The sequence below is a fragment of the Dipodomys merriami genome, unplaced genomic scaffold (genome assembly GCF_024711535.1).
Source record: "Dipodomys merriami isolate MVZ:Mamm:240054 unplaced genomic scaffold, mDipMer1.0.p SCAF_9, whole genome shotgun sequence".
Taxonomy (NCBI): Eukaryota; Metazoa; Chordata; class Mammalia; order Rodentia; family Heteromyidae; genus Dipodomys; species Dipodomys merriami.
Window position 1 is genome coordinate 10,817,065 of NW_027206512.1, and position 26,869 is coordinate 10,843,933.

A 26,869-nucleotide genomic window follows, 5' to 3' on the forward strand; every position below is an offset into this window, starting at 1 on the left:
TTACAAACACAGACCCCTTGCTGATGATTGGTTAGAATATAACAGGTAATTATGAAGCTCTTACTGAACACAGTTCTACTTATGTATTTTCTTTCCATTTCCAATCTCTAGAGGTTTTTTGTTTTGTTTTTCGTGTTTTTTTTTAAATCACCAGTTAATATATATTGAATACTCACATGTTTTGGCTACAAAACCACAAACTACACAGGTTATCTATAGGTGTAATGCATTTCTAATTATTATTCACTCAGGACACAGTGATTTATTCACTAATAATACCATTACACCATGAAATATATGCTGTTGGTTCCCTGGTCCTATTTGAGATAGGTCAAGCGGGAAGATTGTCTAGATATAGTCCTTCCTTGTGGAAATAATTTCTCCTCTAATACGATAAGATTTTTAGGTAAAATTTGATTATGACTTAGAAAGACACAATTTCCTCCGTCCTCCGGAAATGGTGCTTCATTCCAACTCAAGTGGGATGCAGGGTGAAATCTTAGCAGCAGAACTGTTGGCTTTTTCCTGAGTATTTTCAGATTTGATTCTTCATTTTCATCCTTTTGCCAGTGATAGACAACCTTCAACTTCCAAAGAAGCCAGCTCAGGGCTGCAGGCATTCAATCCAGAGAGCGCGATTGCGCTAACAGGGGAAAACAAAGGGTCAACGAACCCTGCCAGGCCAGCTGTGGAGAGAAGAAGGAAGTAGGTGCAAAGCCACCCAGGCCCCACCCGCAGTGCGAGTCCGGCTGGGGTATGGACTTTTGTCCCTCCCAGCTCTCTGAACCAGCGAGCGGTCGGTTGCTCTGCACTGCAGCCGCAGCCAATTGAAGAAAACCTAACAAAGCCCGGCCCAGCGGAAGGAAAGGTTTCAGAGTTGTTTTTTTTCTCCTAGGGGTTGAGCGGATCTTTTCCTTGAACCGCTGTTTGTTCAACCCACTCTCAGAAGCAACTGCGAGGGTCGGTAAAGAAGGAAAACGGAGCTGAGGCTCGCCGGAAGAATGAAAGTCTTCCTGAACTCCCTCCTCCTTCTGCCCTTGCTCATCATCTGCATCTTGGAGTCACTCATCAAGCTTTTTCTCCCGAAGAAGAAAAAATCAGTCACCGGAGAAATAGTGCTCATCACTGGAGCTGGACATGGAATTGGAAGACTGACTGCCTACGAATTTGCCAAACTTAAGGCCAAATTGATTCTCTGGGATATCAATAAGGTAATAGCACTTTCCATGCTTTCCTTTCTGGTACGTTTAAACTTAGGGCTATATGGCTACATTTTATCATCAGCCACCCTTTACCGTGTCGTCTTAAAGAAAGCATAAGACTGTTACTTTTGCCATTCCAGGCAGGGAAAGATGAATTAATTAATCTCTTTAGGATCACAGGATGAGTAGATGGAGAGGAGACTCCATTCTCCGCTTCTGCCGGTCACCATGTAACATTGTACATTCATCCAGAACTTTTGCCTTGAAAATCATTTTTAATCTTTCCCCATCCTGATTTTACTCCGTCTATCTAGATCATGCGGAAAAAATAGTCACCTACGGTGTCCTATTTGCAGTAACTGAATTAAATGGTTTAAAAGATTATATCCAACAGAAAACAATATTATTCTGCTGTGATGACTGCCAAGAGAAATTTTTGCGAATCACCTTTTAGTGAAAATATTTTTTTTAGAAAGGCAGGAAGGAAGGAAAAAAAGGAAGAGAAAGGAAGGAAGGAAGGAAGGAAGAGAGAGAGAGAGAGAGAAAGAAAGAAAGAAAGAAAGAAAGAAAGAAAGAAAGAAAGAAAGAAAGAAAGAGAAAGGAAGGAAGAAAGAAATAATTTTCAATTAAATTTTTCCCCAGGACAAGCAAAAGTGTGGGCTTAGGGAAAGAGAAAGCCCTAAAATAGAACATTTTGTTTGACCTTTGACAGATGAACAAAGGTTTCTGGGAGGCACTGTTGAAACACTATTGATTGCATACTAGCCAACATCTAATTCTGTAAACAAGAATTTAAGTACCTGAGGTTAAATAAGTGTAGCCCAAGGGATAGTTAATGAAGATTATAAGCAGCAAGTACTAATTATTAACAACCTAGACACTAGGATCAGATAGAAAATAGAAGGGGCCCTAAATCCAGCACAGAAAATATGTTGTTGTTTTTGTTATTTTTGGTTCCAGTCCTAGGCTTGAACTCCCAAGCCAGCTTCTCTTCCTGAGTTTTTGCTCACAGCTCCACTTCTGGCTTTTTCTGAGTAGTTTAATGGAGATAAGAGTTTCCTAGACTTTACTGTGCTGACTGGCTTCCAACAGCCATCCTCAGACCTCAGCCTCCCAAGTAGCTAGGATTACAGGTTTGCACCACAAATGCCTGGCTCAGAAAATAGTTTATAAGTAACCAATAGGGCAGTGAAAGATAACAAGAGGGCTTATAGGCCTCGGGCTGTGGTCTACCTTGGAAGTTTGGCCAGACATAAATGCTTAGAGTCTTAGTCATTTCTTAGCTTAAAGACTTAGTCACATTCTCAGAACTTTAGTTTTCAGAAACAATGGGTAATATAACTGTCCCTTCAAAAATCAGGAAAATGATAGGAGCTAATGCATGAGATGATTTAGCCTTGTGAGGCATATGGTAAACACACTAGTTTGCTAGTTATTGTTCTTCTTTGACAAAGAGGAAGGAAGTTCATGGTTCCCCATCAGTGCCTAGGGTTGATTAGCACAAAATTTCTCTGATCTGAAATGATGTTCATGTATCCAACAAATACTTATCAAGCATTTACTTTCTACCACACAATATGGATACAGCAGAAAAGAAAAAAAAAAACAAACAGCTGCTGCATGGACCAAAGACAGTGAATAAGTCATACTGCATAATAATATAATTATTGGATGCTGTTAAGTATAAAAGAAAAATAAATAATACTTGAAAGGAGATAGGGTTGTATGTGGTGGGGAGGGCTGGGTTGACTATTTCATACAAGTGTCTAGAGAAGGCCTCATTAAAAAAGATAAAATAAACAAGATAGAGACATTAGAGGCTTCAGATGTAGCTCATTGGTGAACATTTGCCCAGCAAGCAAGGCTCTGGGTTCTATCCTCCGCACTACAATAAAAAAAGATAGGGACTGTTGAGTCAACATCAGATGCTGAGAACACAGGGAGTCCTATGCTCTGTGGCGAGTGCTCAGCAAATGCAATACCTGGCACAATGTGAGGGAACAGAGAGAAATAAACAGAGCTGTCAAATACAGAGCCAGGGAGTAGCCACTGGTCACTTGTGGCTGGTGAGCCTTTGAAATATGGCGAATCTGAGCTAAGGTATGATGTCTGTAGCCCACTTGTTTTTGACAAGTTAGCATGAAAAACGAATGTAGAATATCATATTTAATTTGCTAAAATGACAATGATTTTAACATACAGGGTAAATAAAAGGATCAGTTGAATAGTTCGTCAAATCCGCAGGATTGTAGACATTGCCCATTGTTATGTAGAAACTGTTGGCCATGAATCTGTTCAGATTTTGCTGCCTATTTTGTGATGCTAAGTTCAGCCTGACCCTGATTCACTCTGATTCATGAGCTGTGGGTAATAGCATTCAGCCTTTTCTTGACTTTCCACACTTGAATCAACCATCATAATGTCAACTTAGTTCAGTGTTACCTGTGGTACACATACCCCCAAATTAGGGCCTGTTGGAACAATAAAAAGTAAAGCAGAAAACCATTAGAAGAGTTTGACATAATATGTTGTGCTTTATTTGTCTGAATTTATGTGGTACAATCAATGTGGAAATAATGCTTTCAATTCCCCATGTCTGAACCATTTCTTGTTAACTATGACATGTTTTGACCTTTGACATTCATATGTTTTTAGTACAAATACCCAGGAATTAGTACAAATATCCACAAGTTATCTCATGATAAAATAGGTGAAGGTACCTAAGAGACAAATTGTTCAGGTAATTCAGAGAAAATATACTAAGTTAAATCTTACTTTTCTAGCCAGGCAACAGTGGCTCATACCTATAATCCTTGCTTAGCAGAAAGAGATCTGAGCTCAAATCACAGTTCAAAGCCAGGCCAAGCCAGGCAGGAATATCTGTGAGATTTCTTATTCCCAACTAACTAGCATAAAGCTAGAAGTGGAGCTGTGGTTTGTGTATAAAGTTCTAGCCTTTAGCAAAAGAGCTATGGGACAATGCCCAGGCCATGAGTTCAAGCCCTAGTACCAGCTCTCTATATACATTTTTATGCATATACAGTTATTTTTATATAAGGAAAGGTTAAATTAGGGGAGGAGTTGACAGGGAAGAATGATGAAAGGAGGGACATCTCTCAAGATGCACTGTACTTATGAATTGATTTGTTAACTGATAACTCCTTTGTACAACAACTTACAGATAATACAAATATCATTTTTTAAAATTTAAATTAGATATGTAGTTCACATTACATTTCTCTGGGACAGTGCTGGTCTAGAGATGTACCTATTGTTTGAACCTGGTATCTCCTCTTGGGAAAGCAATGGAGGGTTTGACTCATTTTCTATTGAGAAGGATCCTGCAGCCTCCAGCTGAAGAACAAAGTGTTAAGGACAGTTGGAAGGAACAACAAACAGGTTAAGACACCATTGTGGTAATCCCAGTAAGAGGTCATATGGTGGTGCCAGGTTGGTAGGAACAGAACTTGCTAGAAGTGATTGGAAAACGTTAAGGACCAGATAGCGAGCTCTTTATCAGGTGCAATGAATTCAGTTTTAAAACTTCCCCTTTTGCCTGGGATTATAACCTTCCCAATTGCAATAGGTCACCTGTTGGTCTCTTGCCTTTTGTTGCTTTTTCTAGCATGGCATCGAGGAAACTGCTGCCCAATGCAGGAAACTTGGGGCCCAGGCTTATTCGTACGTAGTAGACTGCAGTAACCGGGAAGAGATTTACAGCTCTGCAAAAAAGGTGAGAATTTTTGCATTCATCTAGAATCACATCTGTTAGCACTAGGAAGTATTTTGAAGATCAAGTCTGTTCATGATATAAAGTAATTGGCAAATATTGTGATTTTTTTTTCTCCCAGTAGCTGGCTAATAGTAGACCAGATTTAGAACTAAGATTTGCAGATCATGGTATATTCCAGATCCTTCCAGGAAGCTTTTTGAAATATATACCCTTGAGCTCTACTCACAGTCAGCATGAGAACAGGACTCAGGAATTTATATGTTTACCAACCTGGCATCTTCACTCATGATTCTGATACAGTTGAGTACCTGTGTTGTAAGTTCTTACATTTGCAGCATCCAGCAGCAGTGTTTTAGATAATGACACTTCTACTACTAGTTAGGATTTACTTAGAGCAGAATATATATCAGAAAGTATATGACTACGTTGTAACATTAAAAAATAAAAAAGTACAAGCTGAGTGCTGGTGGCTCATGCTTGTCATCCTAGCTACTCAGGAGGCTGAGATCTGAGGATTGCAATTTGAAACTAGCCAGGGAAGGAAAGTCCATGAGACTCTTATCTCCAATTAACCACTTTGAGCTATGGCTCAAAGTAGTAGAGTACTAGCCTGAAGTGAAAGAGCTCAGGGACAGTACCCAAGCCCTGAATTCAAACCCCATGACTGACAAAAAAAGAAAAGAAAGAAAGAATGAATGAATGAATGAAAGAACAAACGAATGAAAGGACGAAAGAAAGAAAGAAAGAGAAAAAGTAAAAAGGACAGCTTAAGCATCAAGTTTCTGTGAGTGTCCTGAACAGTGCAAATATTCTTCACAGTTCAAAGAATGCCTTCTATTGTTTTGGGCAGAAGGCTCTGTTCTCTTGCTTATTCTTTTTCAGTTGAAAGCATTTTTCCTATGATAGTTGTAGTAGCCTTTGAAATTTAGCCTATCAGCATATATAAACCCTCCCAGTCTAGGTACCCATGGCTCATGCCTGTAATCCTACCTACTCAGGAAGCTGAGATCTGAGGATCGAGGTTTAAAGCCAACATGGCAGAAAAATCCTTAGACTCTTATCTCCACTGAACCAGAAAAAAGCCAGAAGTGGAGTTGTGGCTCAAGTGATAGAGGACACACCTTGAGTGAAAAAGCTCAGAGCAAGCTGAACCTTATTGGTTCAAGTCCTAGTACTGGCACACAAAATAAAAAGTTCTCCCATGTGACCACATAATTTCTTGAATGTTCTTCCTTTTGATTAATACCAAAATAAGTAATTATAAAAACACATCTATACCACACACAACATATATTAGGAAAATATACAAATACTTTAAGATTTTATTTATCTCATACTTAAGTTCCTATATTAAGTAACCGAAGATGAGCCTTGAAGGTGAAATGGGTAATTCATGCCTATAAATCCAAGCTACTCAGAAGACTGAGATGCAGAGGATCTCAATTCAAGGTCAGCCCCAGTTAAAAAAAGTTTACTAGACACCATCTCCCAAAAAATAAACAGCAAAAGTGTAAGGTTAGAGTGGTTTAGTACCAGGTATGAGCAAGAAAGCCAGACAAGCATGAGGCTTTAAGTTCAAATCCAGTACCACAAAAAAAAAACTTCAAACATGTACTTCATACATAGGAATGAAGTGTATAATAATACAGGGTTGAAGGTGTAGCTCAAGTGGTAGAGCACTGTCCTAGCAAGTGCAAGACCCTAGTTTAATCCTCAGTATAACATAATAACAAATAATAATATGATACACAATAATAATAGTCATAGCAATTTATAAGGCATAGAGAGAGTTCCATTATATCATTTCATTTGTTCCCACAATAACTCACAAGCAAGTTATGTTACTCTATTTTATTTCATTATTTTTTTTTGTCAGTCATGGAGCCTGAACTCTGGGCCTGGGCACTGTCCCTCAGCTCTTCAGCTCAAGGCTAGTGCTCTACCACTTGAGCCAAGCACCACTTCCAGCTTTTTCTGCTTATGTGGTACTGAGGAACCGAATGCAGGGCCTCATGCATGCAAGGCAAGCACTCTACCACTGAGCCACCTTCCCAGCCCCTTTCCCTCTATTTTAAAAGGAGTAATTGAAGTTTTGAAAGGCTCAATAGTTTTGTTTCAATAGTGATAGAGCAAGAACTCAAGGCTGGCCTAAGACACCCCAAACTACCCCTCCCTTCATTAGGAATGTAGGAAAATGACTGGTGACCAGTAAGACAAAGTGATTATGAAGATATAAATATAAAAGCTGGACAGCGGTGGCCTGTAATCCTAGCTACTCAGGAGGCTGAGATCCAAAGATCACCATTCAAAGCCAGCCCAGAAAGGAAATTCTGTGAGACTCTTATCTCCAATTAACCCCCAGAAAACTGGAAGTGGCTCAAAGTGGTAGAACATTATCCTTGAGTGAAAATCTCAGGGACAGTGCCTATAATCATTTATATATATATATATATATATATATATATATATATATATATATATATGTGTGTGTATGTATGTGTGTATATGTATACATGTATATATATATGTGTGTGTGTATATGTATACATGTATATATATATACATGTGTACATATATGTGTGTGTGTATATATATATACACATATATGTATATATATGTATACATATAAAATGTGTGGCCAGCCTCCAGTATAGTCAGTTCTCCAGAGTAGTCCCTGAAATTGCCCATAAATTGGACTCTTCTAGACTTGCCTTTTTAAATAGTGCTTCAAAAATAAATGCTGCTTAGGCAGAGGTCTTTTGAGCTATAATCAATAGAGAAACATCAACTTTGTCTTAACTAAGTTTCAAAAGAAAATGTCTAACTGGGGGCTGGGAAGTTGGCTCAGTGGTAGAGCGCTTGCCTTGCATGTATGAGGCCCTGGGTTCGATTCCCTAGCACCATATAAGCAAAAAGAAAAAAATCTGGAAGTGGTACTGTGGCTCAAGTGGTGGAGTGCTAGCCTTGAGTTGAAGAGCTGAGGACAGCGCCCAGGCCCAGAGTTCAGGCCCCACAACCGGACCCAAAAAAAAGAAAAAAGAAAATGTCTAACTGGTATACTGGTTGGCAGAGTTGCTTTGGACAGTAAGTACTTAAAATTAAAAGAGTGTGCTTTTTTCTTCATGTCAACACAAAGACAAAACTACTTTTCCTACTACATCTAGTAGAAAAATATATATGCATTTAAGGGTCATTACATGCAAACCTACGTGCCTGCCTCTTTGTGAATGTAGTTTTCTGGTTTTATTTTAAAGGTGAAGGCAGATGTTGGAGATGTTAGTATTTTGGTAAACAATGCTGGTGTAGTCTACACATCGGATTTGTTTGCCACACAAGACCCTCAGATTGAAAAGACCTTTGAAGTCAATGTTCTTGCACATTTCTGGGTAAGCATGATTCCTTCCACAAAAACACTTTAAGCAGGGTGCTGGTGGCTCCCACCTGTAATCCTAGCTATGCAGGAGACTGAGATCTGAGGATTGTGCTTCAAAGCCAGCAGAGCACGAAAGTCCATGAGACTCTTATCTCCAATAAACCACCAGAAAACTGGAAGTGGCGTTGTGGCTCAAATGATAGAGTGCTTGTCTTGAGCTGAAGAGCTCAGGATCAGTGCCCAGTCACAGAGTTCAAGTCCCATGACCAAAAACACCCAAAAAACAAAAACACTTTGAAAACCCCAAAGATTAAGTTTAAAAGGTGCTTCAGCACATATATGAAAGTATTAAGTCAGTCCTAAAGTTTCCAGGGAAAACATTCTACAAAGAATTATTTTTTTTCATGCTACGACCAATTCTGCCAATTGCCTTGCTCCCCAAATTTAATAATACTAATAATGAAGTGAATAATAATAAACTAACTTACTATTATTCGTCCTAAAATTGTATTGTCTGGGGAGTGAGGAAGAATTGAGACAGGGTCCTATTATGTAGCTCAAGCTGGCCTAGAACTATACGGGATAGGCCAGCCTTGAACTCACAAACTCACACTCTCCTGCTTCAGCCTAAATGCTGGGATTGCATGTAGACACTTACCACACTTGTCTTTATCTTTGTACTTTTATGTTTGTTAAAATGAAAGACCTGGAAGTGGCGTTATGGCTCAAGTGGTAGAGCACTAGCCTTGAGCTGAAGAGCACAGGGACAGCGCCTCAGGCCCAGAGTTCAAGCCCCATGACTGACAAAATATAAAATAAAAAAAAATTACAAAAAAGAAAGACATGCTTGTATTTGCTTCTGCATAGGGGGTCAATGTTTAGTCCATGAATCATGAGATTGCCCTTCACTTCCATAGTATGATACTATGAGCAAACTGTTTTTTTTAATAATTTCACATTAAGTATAAATTCTCCTGTGACTCTAGTTTGTTCTCCTTATTTAACACATGAGTTGGTAGAAGACATCATTGTGTTTCATCATTTGTGTTTTTAATGTGAGCATCCTACCTAATTGCCTTATGAGGACACACTTGGCAATTTAGATTTTTTTCATTCAGACCAAAAGCAAAGTTTTTTAATATACTTGTGTTATAAAATATTCCCAGGGGTCCTGTGGATCATAAAAAAGATTTGTTTTTCTCTTTCAATGAAAACTATTTCTAGACTACTAAGGCATTTCTCCCAGTGATGATGAAGAACAACTATGGCCATATTGTCACTGTGGCATCAGCAGCAGGCCACACCACCGTTCCCTTCCTGCTGGCTTATTGGTATGTGAGTTCCACACTTACTGGTATTGGTTCCTATGCTTAACTCATGTGGGATTTCTTACTCTATCTAAAGGAGACTATCTTTATCGTGTCAATAGCCTAAAATCACTGATATGCAAGGCGTTGCATCAAATCTCTTTTAAAGCAACATAATTGCTAGAAACCAGTGGCTCACACCTGTAATCATAGCTACTTGGGAGGCTGAGTTCTGAAGATCAAGGTTTGAAGCCACCTAAGGCAATAAAGTCCTTGACATTCTAATCTCCAATTAACCACCAAAACGCAAGACATAAAACTTAAGTGGTGGGGGCTGGGAAGTTGGCTCAGTGGCAGAGCGCTTGCCTTGCATGCCAGAGGCCCTGGGTTCGATTCCTCAGCACCACATAAGCGAAAGGAAAAAAGCCGGAAGTGGCGCTGTGGCTCAAGTGGTAGAGCGCTAGCCTTGAGCTGAAGAACTGAGGGACAGCGCCCAGGCCCAGAGTTCAGGTCCCATGACCGGACCCAAAAAAAAAAAAAAAAAAAACTTAAGTGGTAGAGTGCTAGCTTTGATCATAAAAGCTAAAGGACCATATCTAGACCCTGAGTCTAAGCCCTAGTACTAGCACCAAAAAAAAAAAAGAAAGAAAAAAAAAAATAATACTGTTCTAGAGGTGGCTGTGGGAATTTATGCAATTGCAGACAAACATCTTAACTCATTTCTCATCCTTTTCAACAGCAAGGAATTATAAAACAAGGCTGGTATTTTTGTATCGCTAAAAAATTTATATTAATCATTTACATGATCAATATTAATTAATTACTTGGGATATAACTATCCAAGTAAAATTTTTCCAGAAAGAAAACACAATGAAAAAGAGGGAGAATGAGTGAGAATATTTATCTGGGATTCTAAACAAAGAAAGCATCCAAATAATTAAATTGTTTTTTACTTTAAAAAATGTAATGGCTTTCCATTTTTGGAAACCCTATTGTTATAGTAAGTGGAGAATTTGCCATAACATGTATTTAGTTCATGGTAATGGTGTGCTACACTGTACTGTAAGGATCAGATTTGTGGCTGGCTGAAGTGGTGCTTGCCTGTAAGCTCATATTGTTAGAAAGTGGAGACCAGAAGATAAAGGTTCAAGACCAGCTTGGGAAAAGCCCCAAGACTCTATCTGAATAAAACACCAAAAGGATTTTGGGCCTGGCTTAAGTGGTAGAGTACCTATCTAGCAAGCCCAAGGCTTGGAGTTCAATTTTCTAACCATAATAAAGAAATGACTCTTTCCTCCCTCCCTCCACCCCCAATACTGAGGTTTGAACTCAGGGCCTTGTACTTGGTAGGCAGGCACTTTATTAACTGAATCACATCCCCAGTCCAAGAAGTTGTTCATATAGGCTAGTGATACAGCTCAGCCACAGATCACTCATGCACAAGACACTGGGAACTGAAAACAAAACAAAAACTTCAGTTGCCATTCATAAGAATAACTACTTCTTGTTTTTTAAAGTTCATTGCCCTCCAACAATTGATTTTTTATTTGATTTTTATTTTGTTCTTTGTATTCATCTGTGTTTTCTTTATTTTTCCTTCAGATTATAGATTTGTTTTCTAATGTTTTTAACAATGAATATAAACTTAGATTGAAATTTCAAATTTAAAAGAAGATGACAAAGTGGTGAGCCAATCCTAGAACAGAACCATTGTATCACATTGCACAGAGCCAGCTTAAGTTAGGGGATTAGCTCAAACAGTATACAGCTAATGTGGCTATACTTCCTTTACTTTGCTTCCTGATGAAAGGTAGTTTCAGGTATGCTACCTGCAGGGCTACTCCACCACATTCCACTTTCCTGCCACCCCTAATCTTGTTACTAGGCTCTGAGGTAAATGGAGGATTTACATCTAGCAAGATGGGGGGACGATTGCCTGCTTTCCCCTCCTTTTGGTGGCAAGATGAGAAGGAAAGGTGGAACTGGAGCTTGAACACAGAGCCTGGGCACTGTTGTCCTTTAGCTTTTTTGCTCAAGGCTTGCATTCTACCACTTGAATCACGCTCCACTTCTGGCTTTTTTATGTTAAAGATAAGAGACTCAGAGACTTTCCTGCCTGGGCTGGCTTCAAACCACCATCCTCAGATCTCAGCCTTCTGAGTACCTAGGATTACAGGTGTGAGCCACCAGTGGGTCCAGCAGGCCCTCCTCCTTTTTCATGTTAAACAGTAGTTCTTGGGGCTCTGAATTGATTCTGTGCCAATGAGTGTTCCTTAATAATAACAAAGAGAGACTACTTTGTGTAACTAACACACACATACACACACACACACACACACACACACACACGCACACACACTGTTAGTGATGGAGCTTTGGGCAGAAATATGGTTCTCACTAATTACTGTCAGAGTAGGGATGACACACAGTTGTAGAGATTGTACACTACACAATTGTTCTCTCATTCTGGTCATTTTTAGACTTGAATTACATCTTGAATTATATTTTACTGCAGGTGGCAGTAAAATAGCTTGAGAAGAGGAAAAGCTTTGAAAATCTACACCAAGTTGTCATTTGATATAGCAGGAAAGGATATAACTACCCCAGGGGTTTGTACTCTTCAAACTTAGCAACAGATTTGTGGTTTCTAGTACTCCCAGAACTCCCTTCTGGAGACCACAGTTCTCTTGGCCATCTGTGATCCTAGCCTGACAGTTATCTTCTTCATTTGGCTCTGGTTCTTACTAAACATCTGATCAGTGGTAGGACTTGGAAGAAACATGCCAAAGACTTCCACCAGCAGTCAGCATTGTTTATCAGATGCTATTACAGCTGGGCAGTTTAGGAGACACAGCTATTTAAGTGTAAACATTGTCTTTCAAAGCACAATACACATGGCCTGAAAAGAAGAAATCTTGGGTATACCAAGTAGATGCATTTGTTTTACTGCCAGGCAGGTAAAAAAAAAATAAACAAACATTACCAGATCCTAGATTGGGGACAGTGTCTACCACTCATCTCCCCCTTCCTTTTCAAAGGTAACCACAATCTTGACTTGTGACACCACAAATCAATGTGCCTGTTTGCTATTTTTCTATACATGGACTACACTGCATTTGTGAGGTTTATCCATGATGTAATTGTGAACTATTGTTTGATCATTTTCATTACAGTGGAGTCTGGTTTTGTGTGACTCAACAATAACCTATTTTTTCCTTTTTTTTTTTTTGTCCGCCATGGGGCTTGAATTCAGGGCCTGAGTACTGTCCCTGAGCTCTTTATGCTCAAGGCTAGTGCTCTGCCACTTTGAGCCATAGTGATACTTCCAATTTTCCAGTGGCTAATTGGAGATAAGAATCTCACAGACTTCCCAGTCCAAGCTGGCTTTGAACCATAATCCTCAGACCTCCTGAGTAGCTATGATTACAGGTGTGAACCACCAGCACTCAGCTATTTTTCTATGCTGTTTGTGAATATTTGGGTTATTTCCAGCATAGGATTATTATGAATGATGACATTGTGAAGATTAATTCAATCGCTGTTTTTATAATCTTAGGCAAGTTAGTCAACTCTTCTAGAGTTCATTTTCCTCATCCATACAATGGGCTATTAATTGTCATAAGGTTCATATATAGTGTAATGCATTTGGCACAGAATCTGAAATTGTGCAGGTGTTGAGTAACAGGAAGATGCCTGTTGGTTTTATGTTTCATTCCCATTCCCTGTGTTCAAACAAAACAGTGTGGTCCCACCTCTCCTCTTAGCTTCCAGAATACTTTGCTTCTGTGACACTGGTCATAAATGTTGCAGCACCTTTTGGTTACAATGAAATGAGGGAAACATAGAATTATTTTTTTCTGTACAATCCATCCCTCAGCCTTGAATCCCAACAGCAATAAAATCTATTACAATTCTGATCAGCTATCATGGAAAAATAAGTTCAGTTTCTCTTGGGAATTGGAACACAACACATTTAATGATGAATGTGCAAAATGCAAGATTCTACTCTAAAAAGAAAATTTGCTGTTTACCAAGTATATTTTTCACCAGTATCTTGTGTATGTTTGTATGTGCATGTGTGTGCATATGCAGTCACTGGGCTTGAACACAGGTCCTGGGTGCTGTTCTTGAGCTTTTGCAACTCAAGGCTAGCACTCTATCACTTAAACTACAGCTCCATTTTTTTTTAAATTTTGTTTTCTGTTCTTTCGGCCTTTTTTTGCTTTTTTGGGGGGGGGTCCGGTCATGGGGCCTGAACTCTGGGCCTGGGCACTGTCCCTCAGCTCTTCAGCTCAAGGCTAGTGCTCTACCATTTGAGCCACAGTGCCACTTCCGGCTTTTTTCTTTTTGCTTATGTGGTGCTGAGGAATCGAACCAAGGGCCTCATGCATGCAAGGCAAGCACTCTACCACTGAACCACCTTCCCAGCCCCCCCCCCTTTTTTTTGGTATTAGAGATAAAAGTCTCACAGACTTTCCTGACTGCGCTAGCTTTGACTGGGCTAGCTTTTGATATCTACAGATATCAGTCTCTTGAGTAGCTAGGATTAGTCACAAACTACCAGCAGCCGGTTATCAGTATTTTTTCTTAAACAAAAGAACAAAATTACCTAGCTAATATATTTTGTCAGCTCAAATAATCAGTTTTTAAGTATGGCAATTACAAGTGTCCAAACAGCCAAACTGAGTCATTAGCATTAGATTTTAACAGAGCACAAAATCATTAGAAAATAATGTAAAGGAGGGCTTAGAAAAAGTCTTGAAGGAAGACAAGCTGAAACTTATAGAAAGAAGAGGGGTTTATCTGGGAGTATTTTCTAGTAAATTGCATGCACATTTTATAATAAATAATGGACAGCTGACAATAGCATTGGGTTTAATGGAAGGAGCAACAATGAAAACATTGCCCATGTTCCTAGCCCCGCATCCATCACACCAGATTCTGACTCTGATGAGTCACTCTGATGTAATGACTCTTGCATGTCCTTTGTCTTCAGCTATTAATATGCCTGGATTGACACTGAAGATCTAATGCAGTGTGGCCCCTGATTCAGTAGCTGTGCACTTAGCCTGAGATGCCCACCCTGCTGCTGGTCAGGGGCCCACACTTAGCAATGAGAAAGTATGTGTGTGGAATGAACAGACTGGTCAGAGTGCTACAGTTAGTTTGTAAATTCTCTGTTGCAGCTCAAGCAAGTTTGCTGCCGTTGGATTTCATAGAGCTTTGACTGATGAAGTGGCTGCATTAGGAAGACCTGGAATCAAAACAACATGTCTCTGTCCTAATTTCATAAACACTGGCTTTATCAAGAACCCAAGGACCAGGTAAGTAGGGACTGCATGGAGACAAAAGGATCCGGTAGCTGTGGTTTTCCTAAGTAGTTGAAAGCCCAAAACACCTGGCATTCAATGCCTTTCATTTACTTTGCTTTCAGTTTCTATGAGATTATGAGAAAACAGGTGAGGAAACAAAGGAGAGAGTGACTACAAACGTAAATACGAATGGCACAGATGCAGTCGCTAATCCTTGTTCTTTCCCAAGCAGTGGTTCTTAGACTCAAAGATGTATTTATGTCTCCAGGAGTGTTGGAGACAAAGGTAAAATCCTCACCCACACAGATGATGGTTTATTGGTATAGTGGAGGTAATAGAGTGGTGAAAAGGGGGTCTGGGAGTCTCTGAGAGATAACCAGACTACAGAGTGACAAAGTATTGCTTGGGTCATTTAGAAATTATCCTCTAAGCCAGGTGCTAGTGACTCACCTCTGTCATTCTAGCTACTCAGGAAGCTAAGCTGTTCAAAACCAGCCTGGGCAGGAAAGTCCATGAAATTCTTATCTTTAATCAACTACCAAAAAAAAAAAAAAAAGGGAGCTATGGCTCAAGTGGTAGAGGGTTAGCCTTGAGTGAAAACACTCTGGAACAACACCCAGGCCCTGAGTTCGGAGCCTCAGGACCTGCACACACACACACACACACACACACACACACACACACACACACACACACACACGCACACACACACACGCACGCACGCATGCACGCACACACACACGTACACACACATACAAAAGAGAGACCTCCTCTAAAACATGTTCTAGACCAAACTCTTGCCTTGTTTAAAAACATAAAAATTATACAGAATCAGTTCTGAGAATACTGTTTAACATTTCTTCTCTTTGGAACTAGCTTTAATGTCTTTATAACCATAAGCATGCTTTTAAAAAACCAAATTGCAACATTGTGGGGGAAAATTAAATACATTTCTTTTCAAACTGAGTCTGGTGGAAACTACTCTTTAACATTTTGATAGAAACACTTGTATATATCCATGTATATTAAAAAATGAAAGTCTAATTTCAAATAATGAGCATATATTACATATGAAGTTCTGGCAACAGTAAACTGCTGGGTTTTCTGAGCATTATCACCTGATCATCTGTTCATATCAGTGAATTCAGAAATAATTGACAGTACATATTATTCTGGGTATCTTTTCATGGTTGTCGAATATAGATCTTTATTATAAACTATATTGGTTATAGAAAAATAGTGCCTCAAGTGATAATTTTAGTGTTGTTTCAACTTTCCATGTTTTTACCTTATTCATTTTTTGGTTGTATTGAGTTTGAAATCAAGTCCTCCTATTTGCTAGGTAAGTGCTCTTCTGCTGAACCACACCTTCAGCTCTTCAATTTTCTTCATTTTTAGTAAAGCAGAGCTGTAATGAACATCTTTGTATATGCTGTTTTCACATTTGGGTAAATGTTTTCTTTAGGAAGATTTGTAAGGAGGCAATACTGAATCAGATGCAATATTTCCAAGTTGTAAATATTTGTGGCTCAGATATTTCTATATCTATTTTATTTCTAGTAGCACTATATCACCTGCCCTTTTAGTAATTTTTTTATCAGTACTGGAGTTTAAACTCAGGACCCTGCTTTTGTAGGGAGGTGCAATATCACTTGAATCATGACCACTTGGCTTTTATTTTTCAAGTAGTGTCTCATTTTTGCTCAGGTAAGCCTAGAATGTGAGCCTCCTATTTATGCTTTCTGTGTACTTGGGATGACAGGTGTGTACTAGTGTCCAGATTTTTATTGCTTGAGATGTGATCTTCTGCTCCTAGAAGGGATAATGATGTAGCTCAGTTTTGGAGTACTGGCCTTGAACTATCATCTTCCTGATCTCAGCCTCCAGAGTAGCTAGAATAACTGGCTTGAGCTACTGCCTCCCTTTAGTAGGTATTTTATTATTACACTTTTACATCAAACTATTCTTTCTACCCAAATTTATTTTAATTAAAGAAATAAGGTTATGGTATAGTTTAATTGCTTTGCACAAATAATGAGTTTTCTTACAATAATACATTATTTCTCTCACTGATTTAAAATTTATATCCTACTAAATTCACATACTGACTTGAACTGTGCTTTTTTTTAACCCCTTGTTCTATTGTATTGTTAAGATTTGCTGTTTTATCTTCATTCTGCCCTTTCAAACTTCATCCCTCTTTCGTCCAGTTTAGCTGTTCTTGGTAAAATGTATTTAATATTGATGAGGAATATTGAGTTTGGCCACTTGAGCAATAGTAGGTTCTCTTGTTATTGTTTCTGTTGTTAAAGTCAAACTGTTTTAAAATTATAGTTGACTGTTTTTAAAATTAGTTATAATTGTTGTTATTAAGGAGTTGTACAAAGGGGTTACAATTCCATAAGTCAGGTTATGAATACAATGCTTCTTGGTCAATGTTACCCCTTCCTTTGTTCTCTCCATCCATACCCGAAAGTTACATAGCTCATTTTTTTGGGGGGTGGGGTCCAGTTGTGGGGCCTGAACTCTGGGCCTGGGCACTGTCCCTCAGCTCTTCAGCTCAAGGCTAGTGCTCTACCATTTGAGCCACAGTGCCACTTCCGGCTTTTTTCTTTTTGCTTATGTGGTGCTGAGGAATCGAATCCAGGGCCTCATGCATGCAAGGCAAGCACTCTACCACTGAGCCACCTTCCCAGCCCCACATAGCTCATTTTTTATATAATGTATATTGGATATAATGACTACATTATATTCAATTATATATTACATGCTTGAATGTTTAACCTAGTCCCTGGACAAGGCTGCAAGGCAAGATCGCCATCTTTTGGCAAAACTTTGCCAGTACAATTAAGAAATAATTAGGAAACTAAAAGTGTGACTAGAAGCTAATTCTTGCTTAATCATAGCAATCCAAACCTGTCCTGGCAAAGCTGATGGTAGAGGGCATACTAAAGATGAAGTTGGTTCAAATACATAAATTTGGTACTTTTAATTAGAGGGAAGAACGTATATCCTAATTGAACGTGTGTGTGTGTGTGCGTGTGCGTGTGTGTGTGTGTGAGAGAGAGAGAGAGAGTTCTGGAATTCAATCCAGGGCCTAGATGCTGTCCCTGAGCTTTTTGTGCTCAAGGCTAGTGCCCTACCACTTAGGACACAGCTCCACTTCTGGTTTTCAGATAGTAAATTGGAGATGAGTCTTCAAGACTTTCCTGCCTGGGTTGGCTTTGAACCGTGATCCTCAGATCTCAGCCTCCTGAGTAGCTAAGATTACAGGCGTGACTTACCAGCACCCAGACAACTTTACAGTATTTTTTGGGGGAGGGGGGGATTCCAGTCATGGGCCTGAACTCTGAGTCTGGGCACTGCAGCTCTTCAGCTCAAGGCTAGCGCTCTACCACTTGAGCCACAACACCACTTCTGGCTTTTTTTTTGCTTATGTGGTGCTGGGGAATCGAACCCAGGGCCTCATGCATGCAAGGCAAGTGCTCTACCACTGAGTTACCTTCCAGCCCAACTTTACAGTATTTTAAGAGAGATGTTCCTATTCCTCTTTCATAGGTAAGAGTTATGCCCATAAACAGCATAGCAGAACTTTAGACCAAGATACACAGAACCAGATTTCTGAGTGAAGAGAATCAAAGCAACCTTCAAATGGCTAAATTTGAACTGTGATGTCTTGCGAGGATTTTTGTTTGTGTGTTTGTTTGTTTGTTTGTTTGGTACAAGTATTAAGGCTTGAACTCAGGGCCTCATATGTTCACTTGCCTTTTCTGCTCAAGGCTTGTGATTTAGCATTCGAGCCACAGCTCCACTTTTGCTTTTTGCTGGTTAATTTGGTACGAGTCTCACAAACTTGCCTGCCTGGACTACCTTCAAAATTCCAAACTGCAATTCCCAGATCTCAGCCTCCTGAGTAGCTAGGATGACAGATGTGAGCCACTGGCACCCAGGCGTTTTTGAGAAAAACATGTATTCTTATGTTAGTAGATTGGGGGAGGGGGAGTTTTATCACATACTATACAACAATGGTGTAAATGGTGTATAATGTAACTGTTTGCTTCCATGTTACCATCCTACCCTCTGCCCATGAGCACTGGCTTGCAATCATTCAGCAATGTCACTAGGGTAGCTTAAAACCAGCCATATTGGGAGACCATGAAAATCAGCAAATGGAACCAAACTGGCATTGCTGTCCTCTAGAGATCCTGTTGTTACCATCATTCCATCACCTTACCCCAATTTCAGACTAAGAAATGCAAAATGAGTCGAATATTTCCCCCCAAATTACTCAGCTACTTAGATGGTCAAGTAAGCAGGAGACAAGATAGAGAAGCAGACTGTGCTTCCAAAGTGAAAACAATCCCTGCTCTTCTACCCCCAGTATCCCTGGCTCCCACAGGTACCATCCTGCCCCCCCCCCTTGATTAAATGGCTTCTGTACGGTTTCTACAAACTCCATGGAACATTTGTTTAGTTTCATTGACATTAGAAGGTTAGGGGGAAAACATTGCTAATTAGTGACTTTTTTTTGTTTTTTGTTTTTTTTTTTGTCGGTTATGGGGCTTGAACTCTGGGCCTGAGTGCTGTCCCTCAGCTCTTCAGCTCAAGGCGAGGGCTCTACCACTTGAGCTACAGCGCCACTGGCGGTTTATTGGAGATAGGAGTCTCATGGTCTTTCCTGCCCGGGCTGGCTTTGAACCGTGATCCTCAGATCTCAGCCTCCTGAGTAGCTAGGATTACAGGCGTGAGCCACCAGCGCCCAGCTTTAGTGACGTTTTTGTACATTTTATTCTACCAAGAAATTTGGTTTTCTTACTCTTCTGAATACCTTTTGTTTGTTTTGTTTTTGTCAGTCATTGGCTTGAACTTAGGACCTGGGCACTGTCCCCAAGCTTTATGTTCAAGACTGGTGCTCTACCACTTTGAGCCACAGCTCCACTTCTAGTTTTCTGGTGGTTAATTGGAGATAAGAGTCTCATAGACCTTCTTGCTGGGGCTGGCTTTGAACCGGGATCCTCCAATTTCAGCCTCCTGAGTAGCTAGGATTGATTACAAGCGTGAGTCACCAGCACCCAGTTTACCCTTTGGTATTTTTGAACCAATAATATTGTGAAGTATTTGGTAGACATGTATGAAGGTAGAATAATGAAATAATGAATTGTTTAAAGTAGAGGGTGAGGCAGGTGGGGTGGGGCACAAGGAGGAGAAGGATTGAAAGAGGGAGGTGAGTTTGACCAGGATACCTTGTGCATGCAAGGAAATGTCACAATGAAACCCCTTTAGACAATTTATTTGCATAAATAAATAAATAAAACTATATTGGCCAGCCATTATATTGGAAATAGAAAGTCTCTGAAAGGGACTCAGAACATCAGGTAGACTGGGTACAAGGTAAAAAATTCAGGCACTGAAGTAGCTTCTGCTTGGCAGGGTAGCAGGGCCTCCATGCTGACAGAGTGTGCTGCACCATTCATGTACTCAGATGTTATGGATTACAAGGAGTCTGGGATCATGGAGGCTGGTAGCCAGAATGAGACTCTGAAATGCTTAGCAAGGCACAGCATCTTTCAGTCTCTGGGCTCATCTTCCCAGGTGTCCATACCTGCCTATCTTGTTTGTGTCTTCTTTTTTTCTATCCTTCTTTATTCTTCTCTCTCTCTCTCTCTCTCTCTCTCTCTCTCTCTCTCTCTCTCTCTCTCTCTCTCTCTCTCTCTCTCTCTCTCTCTCTCTCTTCTCTATCTCTTTCTCTTTCTTTCTTTCTTTTCTTTCTTTCGACAGTACTGAGGTTTGAAGTCAGGGTCTCTTTTGCTTGCTCGCTTTGCCTTTTTGCTGGTTAATTGGAAATGGAACCTGAAAGACTTTTCTACCAGGACTGGCTTTAAACAAAGATCCTCCAGATTTCAGCCTCCAGAGTAGTGAGGCTTGCAAGTATGAGCCACCAGCATCGAGCTTTAACATCTAGATTTTAAGAAGCCATGCTTTGGGGACCACCTACTAATCTGTGGTACATATGCCTGGGTGATTATATAGGGCGGTTGTCACATAGAATGAGGTCAGGAGGCTGACCAATAAATCAAGACCTAATAAATCTGGAGCTTCCAGGTAGGATAAAAGTCCAAAAGCCAGACACATAGCGATTACATTTTATTTACTTGGATACTTCACTGTATATCTAATAAAATTTGTGTAATTGTGCCCAAGTCAAATGAAGGTTCAAAAATGAACTTTCCCTAATCTAGCTAAATCATTTCTGAATCCTAGTTACTTCCATAATCCTCATTTGTAAAATAAGGATCATAGATCAAGTGCTTTAGGTTGTTGTACAACTTCAGTGCGACAACCTACATAGACTAAGCAGCACAGAGTAACGTTATAGAGATTGTGCTTGCTGATACTCATAATTAAGTGCTGCTCTCTCTAGGCATCTGTAAGGGACTGCCTGCTGCAGATGAGCTAAGCTTCAAGTCTTGCAGTGGGTTCCTTTCCTTGCAGTGAGCCGCCGTGCGCCCCCCCACCCCCCACCCCACCCCCCCACCCCCTGCACAATCTCAGAGGGTTTCTGTTTCTAAAGACTGCCTCTGATTTCAGCTTAGGACCCACCCTGGAACCTGAGGAAGTTGTCAGCAAGCTCATGAATGGAATCCTGACTGAGCAGAAAATGATTTTTGTTCCATCTTCTATACTCATTTTAACGGCACTGGAAAGGTAAGTGATGGATAAATTTGTTAGTATAAAAGCAAATGGCTATTACACTGTAAGTTGAACTCAGGTCCTCAGAGTTGGGTCACATTACCACTTGAACTCTCCAACTAACATGCCAGAATGTTTTAAATACATGTGTTCACCCATTGTCTGTGCCTCACATCTGTAATCCTAGCTACTAGGAATCACGGTACGAAGTCAGCAAGAGCAGGAAAGATCACGAGAGTCTTATCCACAGGAAAGATCACGAGAGTCTTATCTCCAATTAACAACCAAAAAGCCTGAAGTGGAGTTGAGGGTCAAGTGGCAGAAAGCCAGCCTTGAGTGAAAAAATGGAGTGAAAAAAATTGTAAGAGACAGCACTACCCAGGCTCTGAGTTCAAACCGCAGTACTGCATGCATGCATGTGTGTACACACACACACACACACACACACACACACACACACACACACACACACACACACACACACACACACACTCAGAGTGTGTGGTAATGATATTGGTAAACCATTTTCATGTTTTCTTAAAGTCTTTGTAAGGAAAACAACAATAGTGAAATTTGCGTATTTCTGGAACTGTTGTCTTGTGAATAAATTATTATAAGTGACTTTTTTTTTTTTGGTCAGTTGTGGGGCTTGACCTCTGGGCCTAGGCACTGTCTCGCAGCTCTTCAGCCACAGCACCACTTCCGGCTTTTTCTGCTTTGTGGTGCTGAGGAATGGAACCCAGGGCCTCATGCATGTAAGGCAAGCACTCTACTGCTGAGCCATCTTCCCAGCCCTATAAGTGATCATTTTAAAGTGTTTTTCCATTGTGGATTTGTAAGAAAGTGAATTCAATTCTAAGTACTCATTCACTATGTGGAAAACCACACTGCAATATAGGAGTTGCTATTTGACCTTATCATTGAGCCTAACTCCTTCCATTGAGGCCCATGGGTTTTTTTAGCATCACTATCTCTGGGGAGTTGCTTAGAAACACAGATTCTCCAGATCTTAGTAAAAATTTGCATGTACAGAAGATCACCACAATGACTGTATGCTTTATAAAATCTCAGAAACACTTCCTTTGATGAATATTGCAATTACCTGAAAGGTTTTGAAAATGCAGATGTAGCCTGGTGCAGATAATCCCCACTAATCAGGAGACTAAAGCCCAGAGGATTGAGATTTAAAACCAGCCTGGGCAGAACATTCCATGAGACTCAAATCTCTAAAATAACATCAAAAAACAGGACTGGAGGCATGGCTCAAGAGATACAGAACCAAACAAGCAAGCCAAGCTTGGTACAAGTGCAAGGCCCAGAGTTCAAATCCTGGTTGCAACAACAACATAAAAAAATACTTACACTCAGACTGATTCTCAAGGGTCTTATTTAATTGGTGTGGCCTATGGCTGGGCTTTAAGAGGTTTAGGAACTCTCCACATGATTCTAATACACAGCCAAGACTTGGAAACCCAGCAATTTAAAGAAACCTTTACCATGGCTTGCCTGGGAAAACTGTGCTGCTGAGGTTGGTCCAGTTAATGAGTGGAAAGAGAGGGATGAGGACAAAAAGTCTCTTGCTGCCGGTGCTGAGACTCAAGATTGCCTGAATTGGGATCTGAATCACTTGTGAAGTCTACAGATATTAATGTATTTGAGTTGCAACTCTGAAGTTTCTATTTTAACAGGTATCTGCCACCAACAGTCCAAAGATTTACAGAACTATAATCACAAAAAAGTAATAATAATAAGTCACGAGATCCAAAGTATGGCATGTGTCAGGCTTGCCAATCCTTTAATAGAACCAAAGTTGAATATGACTGGAAGGTTTAGGTAATGAATCTGAATCTCCAGGGTGTCCTTGATGAGAAAAGAGTTAAAACCTGACAAGTTTCTTTTTTTTTTTACTTTTTGTTGGTCCTGGGGCTTGAACTCAGGACCTGGGAACTATCCCTGAGCTTCAGTGTTCAAGGCTCTCTCTCTACCACTTGAGGCCCAACTCCACTTCCAGCTTTTTTTTTTTTTTTTTTTTTAGTAGTTTATTGGCGATAAGAGTCTCATGGACTTTTATGCCCAGGCTAACCTGGAACCCTGATCTTCAGATCTCAGCCTTCTGAGTTGTTAGGATTACAGGCCTGAGCCACTGGCACCTGGCAAAACCTGTAAAGTTTTAACATTTTCCATGACACATGGCGTAAGCAAGCATTTAGCTTTGACAGCCCTGAAGATTATCATCCTCCAGAGAAAGAACTTGGCCAGTGTTTTATAAAGAGTGGCTGACATATAGGACACATCAAAATGTTTGCCAATTGAATAGATGAATTCTAATCCCTAGACTCTGTGTGTGTGTGTGTGTGTGTGTGTGTGTGTGTGTGTGTGTGTGTGTGTGTGTGTGTGTGTGTGTGTGTGTGTGTGTGTGTGTGTGTGTGTGTGTGTGTGTGTGTGTGTGTGTGTGTGTGTGTGTGTGTGTGTGTGTACTGGGACTTGAACTCAAGGGCTTACTCTTTGGCATGGCTTTTTTACTCAAGGCTGTTGCTCTACCAGTTAAGCCACATCTCCTGTACTGGTCTTTTGCTAGTTAATTAGAGATAAGAATCTTAATGGGCTATTCTGTTGGGGCTGGAAGATCCTCAGATCTTAGCCTCCTGAGTAACTAGGCACCAGCACCTGGTTCAAATTCCTAGCCTTTTAACATGGAGACTCAGTGTGGTCTCTGGAGTTAGATGTTCTTGCAACGTGAATGAAGATGAGTTACACAACATCTTTGATGCTCAGCTTCTTCAACTGTAAAATGAGCTGAGTAAGGAAAAAACAAATTGTTTAAATAGGGACACAGGTGGACCCATTGCAACAATGAGACGTACAAGTCGTTATGTCGAAAATGAACTTTACAACTTTGGTTGGGGGGGAGGGCTGGGGGGAACAGGGGGGCAGGGAGGATAGGATGGGAAGGGGAAACAAAGGAGGAGGCTACAATGCTTGATAAGAAATGTACTCATTATCTTGCCCATGTAATTGTAACCCCTCTGTATAGTATTTTCACAATAAAAAAAAAGATAAACGGAAAAAAAAAATGAGCTGAGAGAGGAGTCATTGAGATAGTACGATTAACATCTCACCACCATTCACTATTACTACCACTACTACTACTCTCATTGGTGAGTGTGCATTACCAAATCCTATTTTAATGCAGACTGCTAAATCTCTGTGGGTCATGACACTGACTTACATATTCTGTAGATTTTCTCTCACTGGAATATGACAAATCTTTTTTTTTCTTTTCCTTCTTTCTTTTTTGCCTGTCCTAGGGCTTGAACTCATAGCCTAGATGCTGTCCCTGGGGTGTTTTTTTTTTTGCTCGAGGATAGTGTTCTACCACTTGAGACACAGCTCCATTTCCAAAATTTTTGATAGTTAATTGGAGATAAGAGTCTCATGGACTTTCTTGCCTGAACTGGCTTTGAACTGTGATCCTCAGACCTCAGCCTCCTGAGTATCTAGGATAACAAGCATGGGCCATAGCACCCAGATCCTAAATTTATACTTAATTCTTAAGTATAGATTGGGAAAAGAGATAGGATCTGCTACATGTCCATCACAGTTTAAGATCTTTTATATGAATACATAGATTCCTATAAGGAATAAAGTATTCTTACAAAGAACACTTGTGAGGTAGGCATTAATTATTCCATTTATTTGTGAGTTATTTAAACCTAAAGGCTAGTTGATTTATTCCACATTATGCTCAAAACACAGGTGCATGGTCTACATTTTCAGTTAGCAGTTCTATTTCCTCGGTTTTTCAGTGGAACATTTAAATGACATTCGGAATTATAAAATTAGCTCTCACTTTTACTTGCTTTCCAATGGCGTTTCCTTTTTTAAATCTTTAGCATTCAACTATTCATTCCAACTAATTTTCAACTAATCTCTTGAAAAAAGTGGAGAAGCACATTTAAAAAACAAATATAGCTAGGTAGTCTATATTTCAAATGACCTTTGTCACTGAGCACCCATAGCTCACATCTATAATCATAGCTACCAAGGAGGTTGGGTTTGAAGCTAGCCTGGGCAGAAAAATCTAAGAAACTCTTATCTCCAACTAACCAGCAAAAAAGCTACAAATTGAGGTGTGGTTCAAGTTGAAGTGCTCCAGCTTTGTGTAAAAAAGCTAAGCAATAGACATAGGCTCTGAGTTCAGGAAATAACTACACTAACAAATGTAAACTTTGAGTTACTACTACCCTAAGAAAGTGAAGCTTCCTTACTTTTCATTTTAAAAGAAACTGAATTTAATAGAGAAGACTATAGTCAAAATTCAGAGTAAAAGTTTGTAATCATGTCTAAAATGGACTTAACATTAGCATGTGTTAATTATAAATATTATAAAGGTTTTGAGGTTTTTTGTTTTCTTGTTTATTTTTTGTTTTATTTCAACTTTATTGCTATCTTCAAAAAGAAGATATTTTGTAAATGAACATAATAATTTTCTATTCATTTTTACATATCTTTCTTTCAGGATCCTTCCTGAGCGTTTCCTGGCAATTTTGAAACAAAAGATCAACATTAGGTTTGATGCAGTTATTGGATATAAACCCTAAGGATAAAAAGTGCCTTATTTTCTTGAAAACTAACTTACCAGATTTAAGACAATTTCATGTAGTGTTAATCAGAATTTAAATGTTTTAACTTCTGATTTTCCTAATTATCCTCTTACCTTTAATATTGTATTTTGAGATTCTGACAACATTCATTACTTCTGGTTCTTTAGCTGAAAGCTAATTTTACGCAGTAAGCTAAATATCTTAAGAGTTATTCACATGGAAAATAAGGAAAGAAGACAAAAACAATTTTATGACAATAATTGCCTAGATATGTGCCTCATCTAAAGGTTTGCAAACTATGTACAATCGATGTTTACTTAGGATATATGATTTTGAATGGCACTTTAACTTTATGTAATTTGTGTTTGCTGTTCTCTTCTGAACACGACCAGAAATGTTAAGTTGTACATCTCTAGATAGAAAGCTCTCTAGCTGTATCTAGTAGCATTTCATGGTGAATTTCATGAGTTCCACACATTTCATCCCGCACATTGCCACCATGTTTCCTGAGACATACCTCACATTCTAAAGTCAAATGCTCAGCCCAAGGAAACTATAGGTGGTACATGTGGCAAGTAGAAAGGCATGGTGGGAGCAGTCAGGAGGTGCAGTTATCCATGGCAACAATAATAAATGAAACCAACCACA

The 26,869-nt window shown here is 39.7% G+C and overlaps 1 protein-coding gene across 1 annotated transcript; it reads left to right on the forward strand.

The window, feature by feature from the left end:
* The first annotated feature begins 763 nt into the window (after positions 1-763).
* Hsd17b11 (hydroxysteroid 17-beta dehydrogenase 11) lies at positions 764-26,869 on the forward strand. The gene is made up of 7 exons (XM_070012914.1): positions 764-1,211; positions 4,828-4,935; positions 8,190-8,321; positions 9,533-9,639; positions 14,802-14,939; positions 21,516-21,632; positions 26,137-26,869. Exons 1-7 carry the CDS (start codon positions 1,002-1,004, stop codon positions 26,216-26,218), a joined length of 894 nt encoding a protein of 297 aa, XP_069869015.1. The 5' UTR covers positions 764-1,001; the 3' UTR covers positions 26,219-26,869.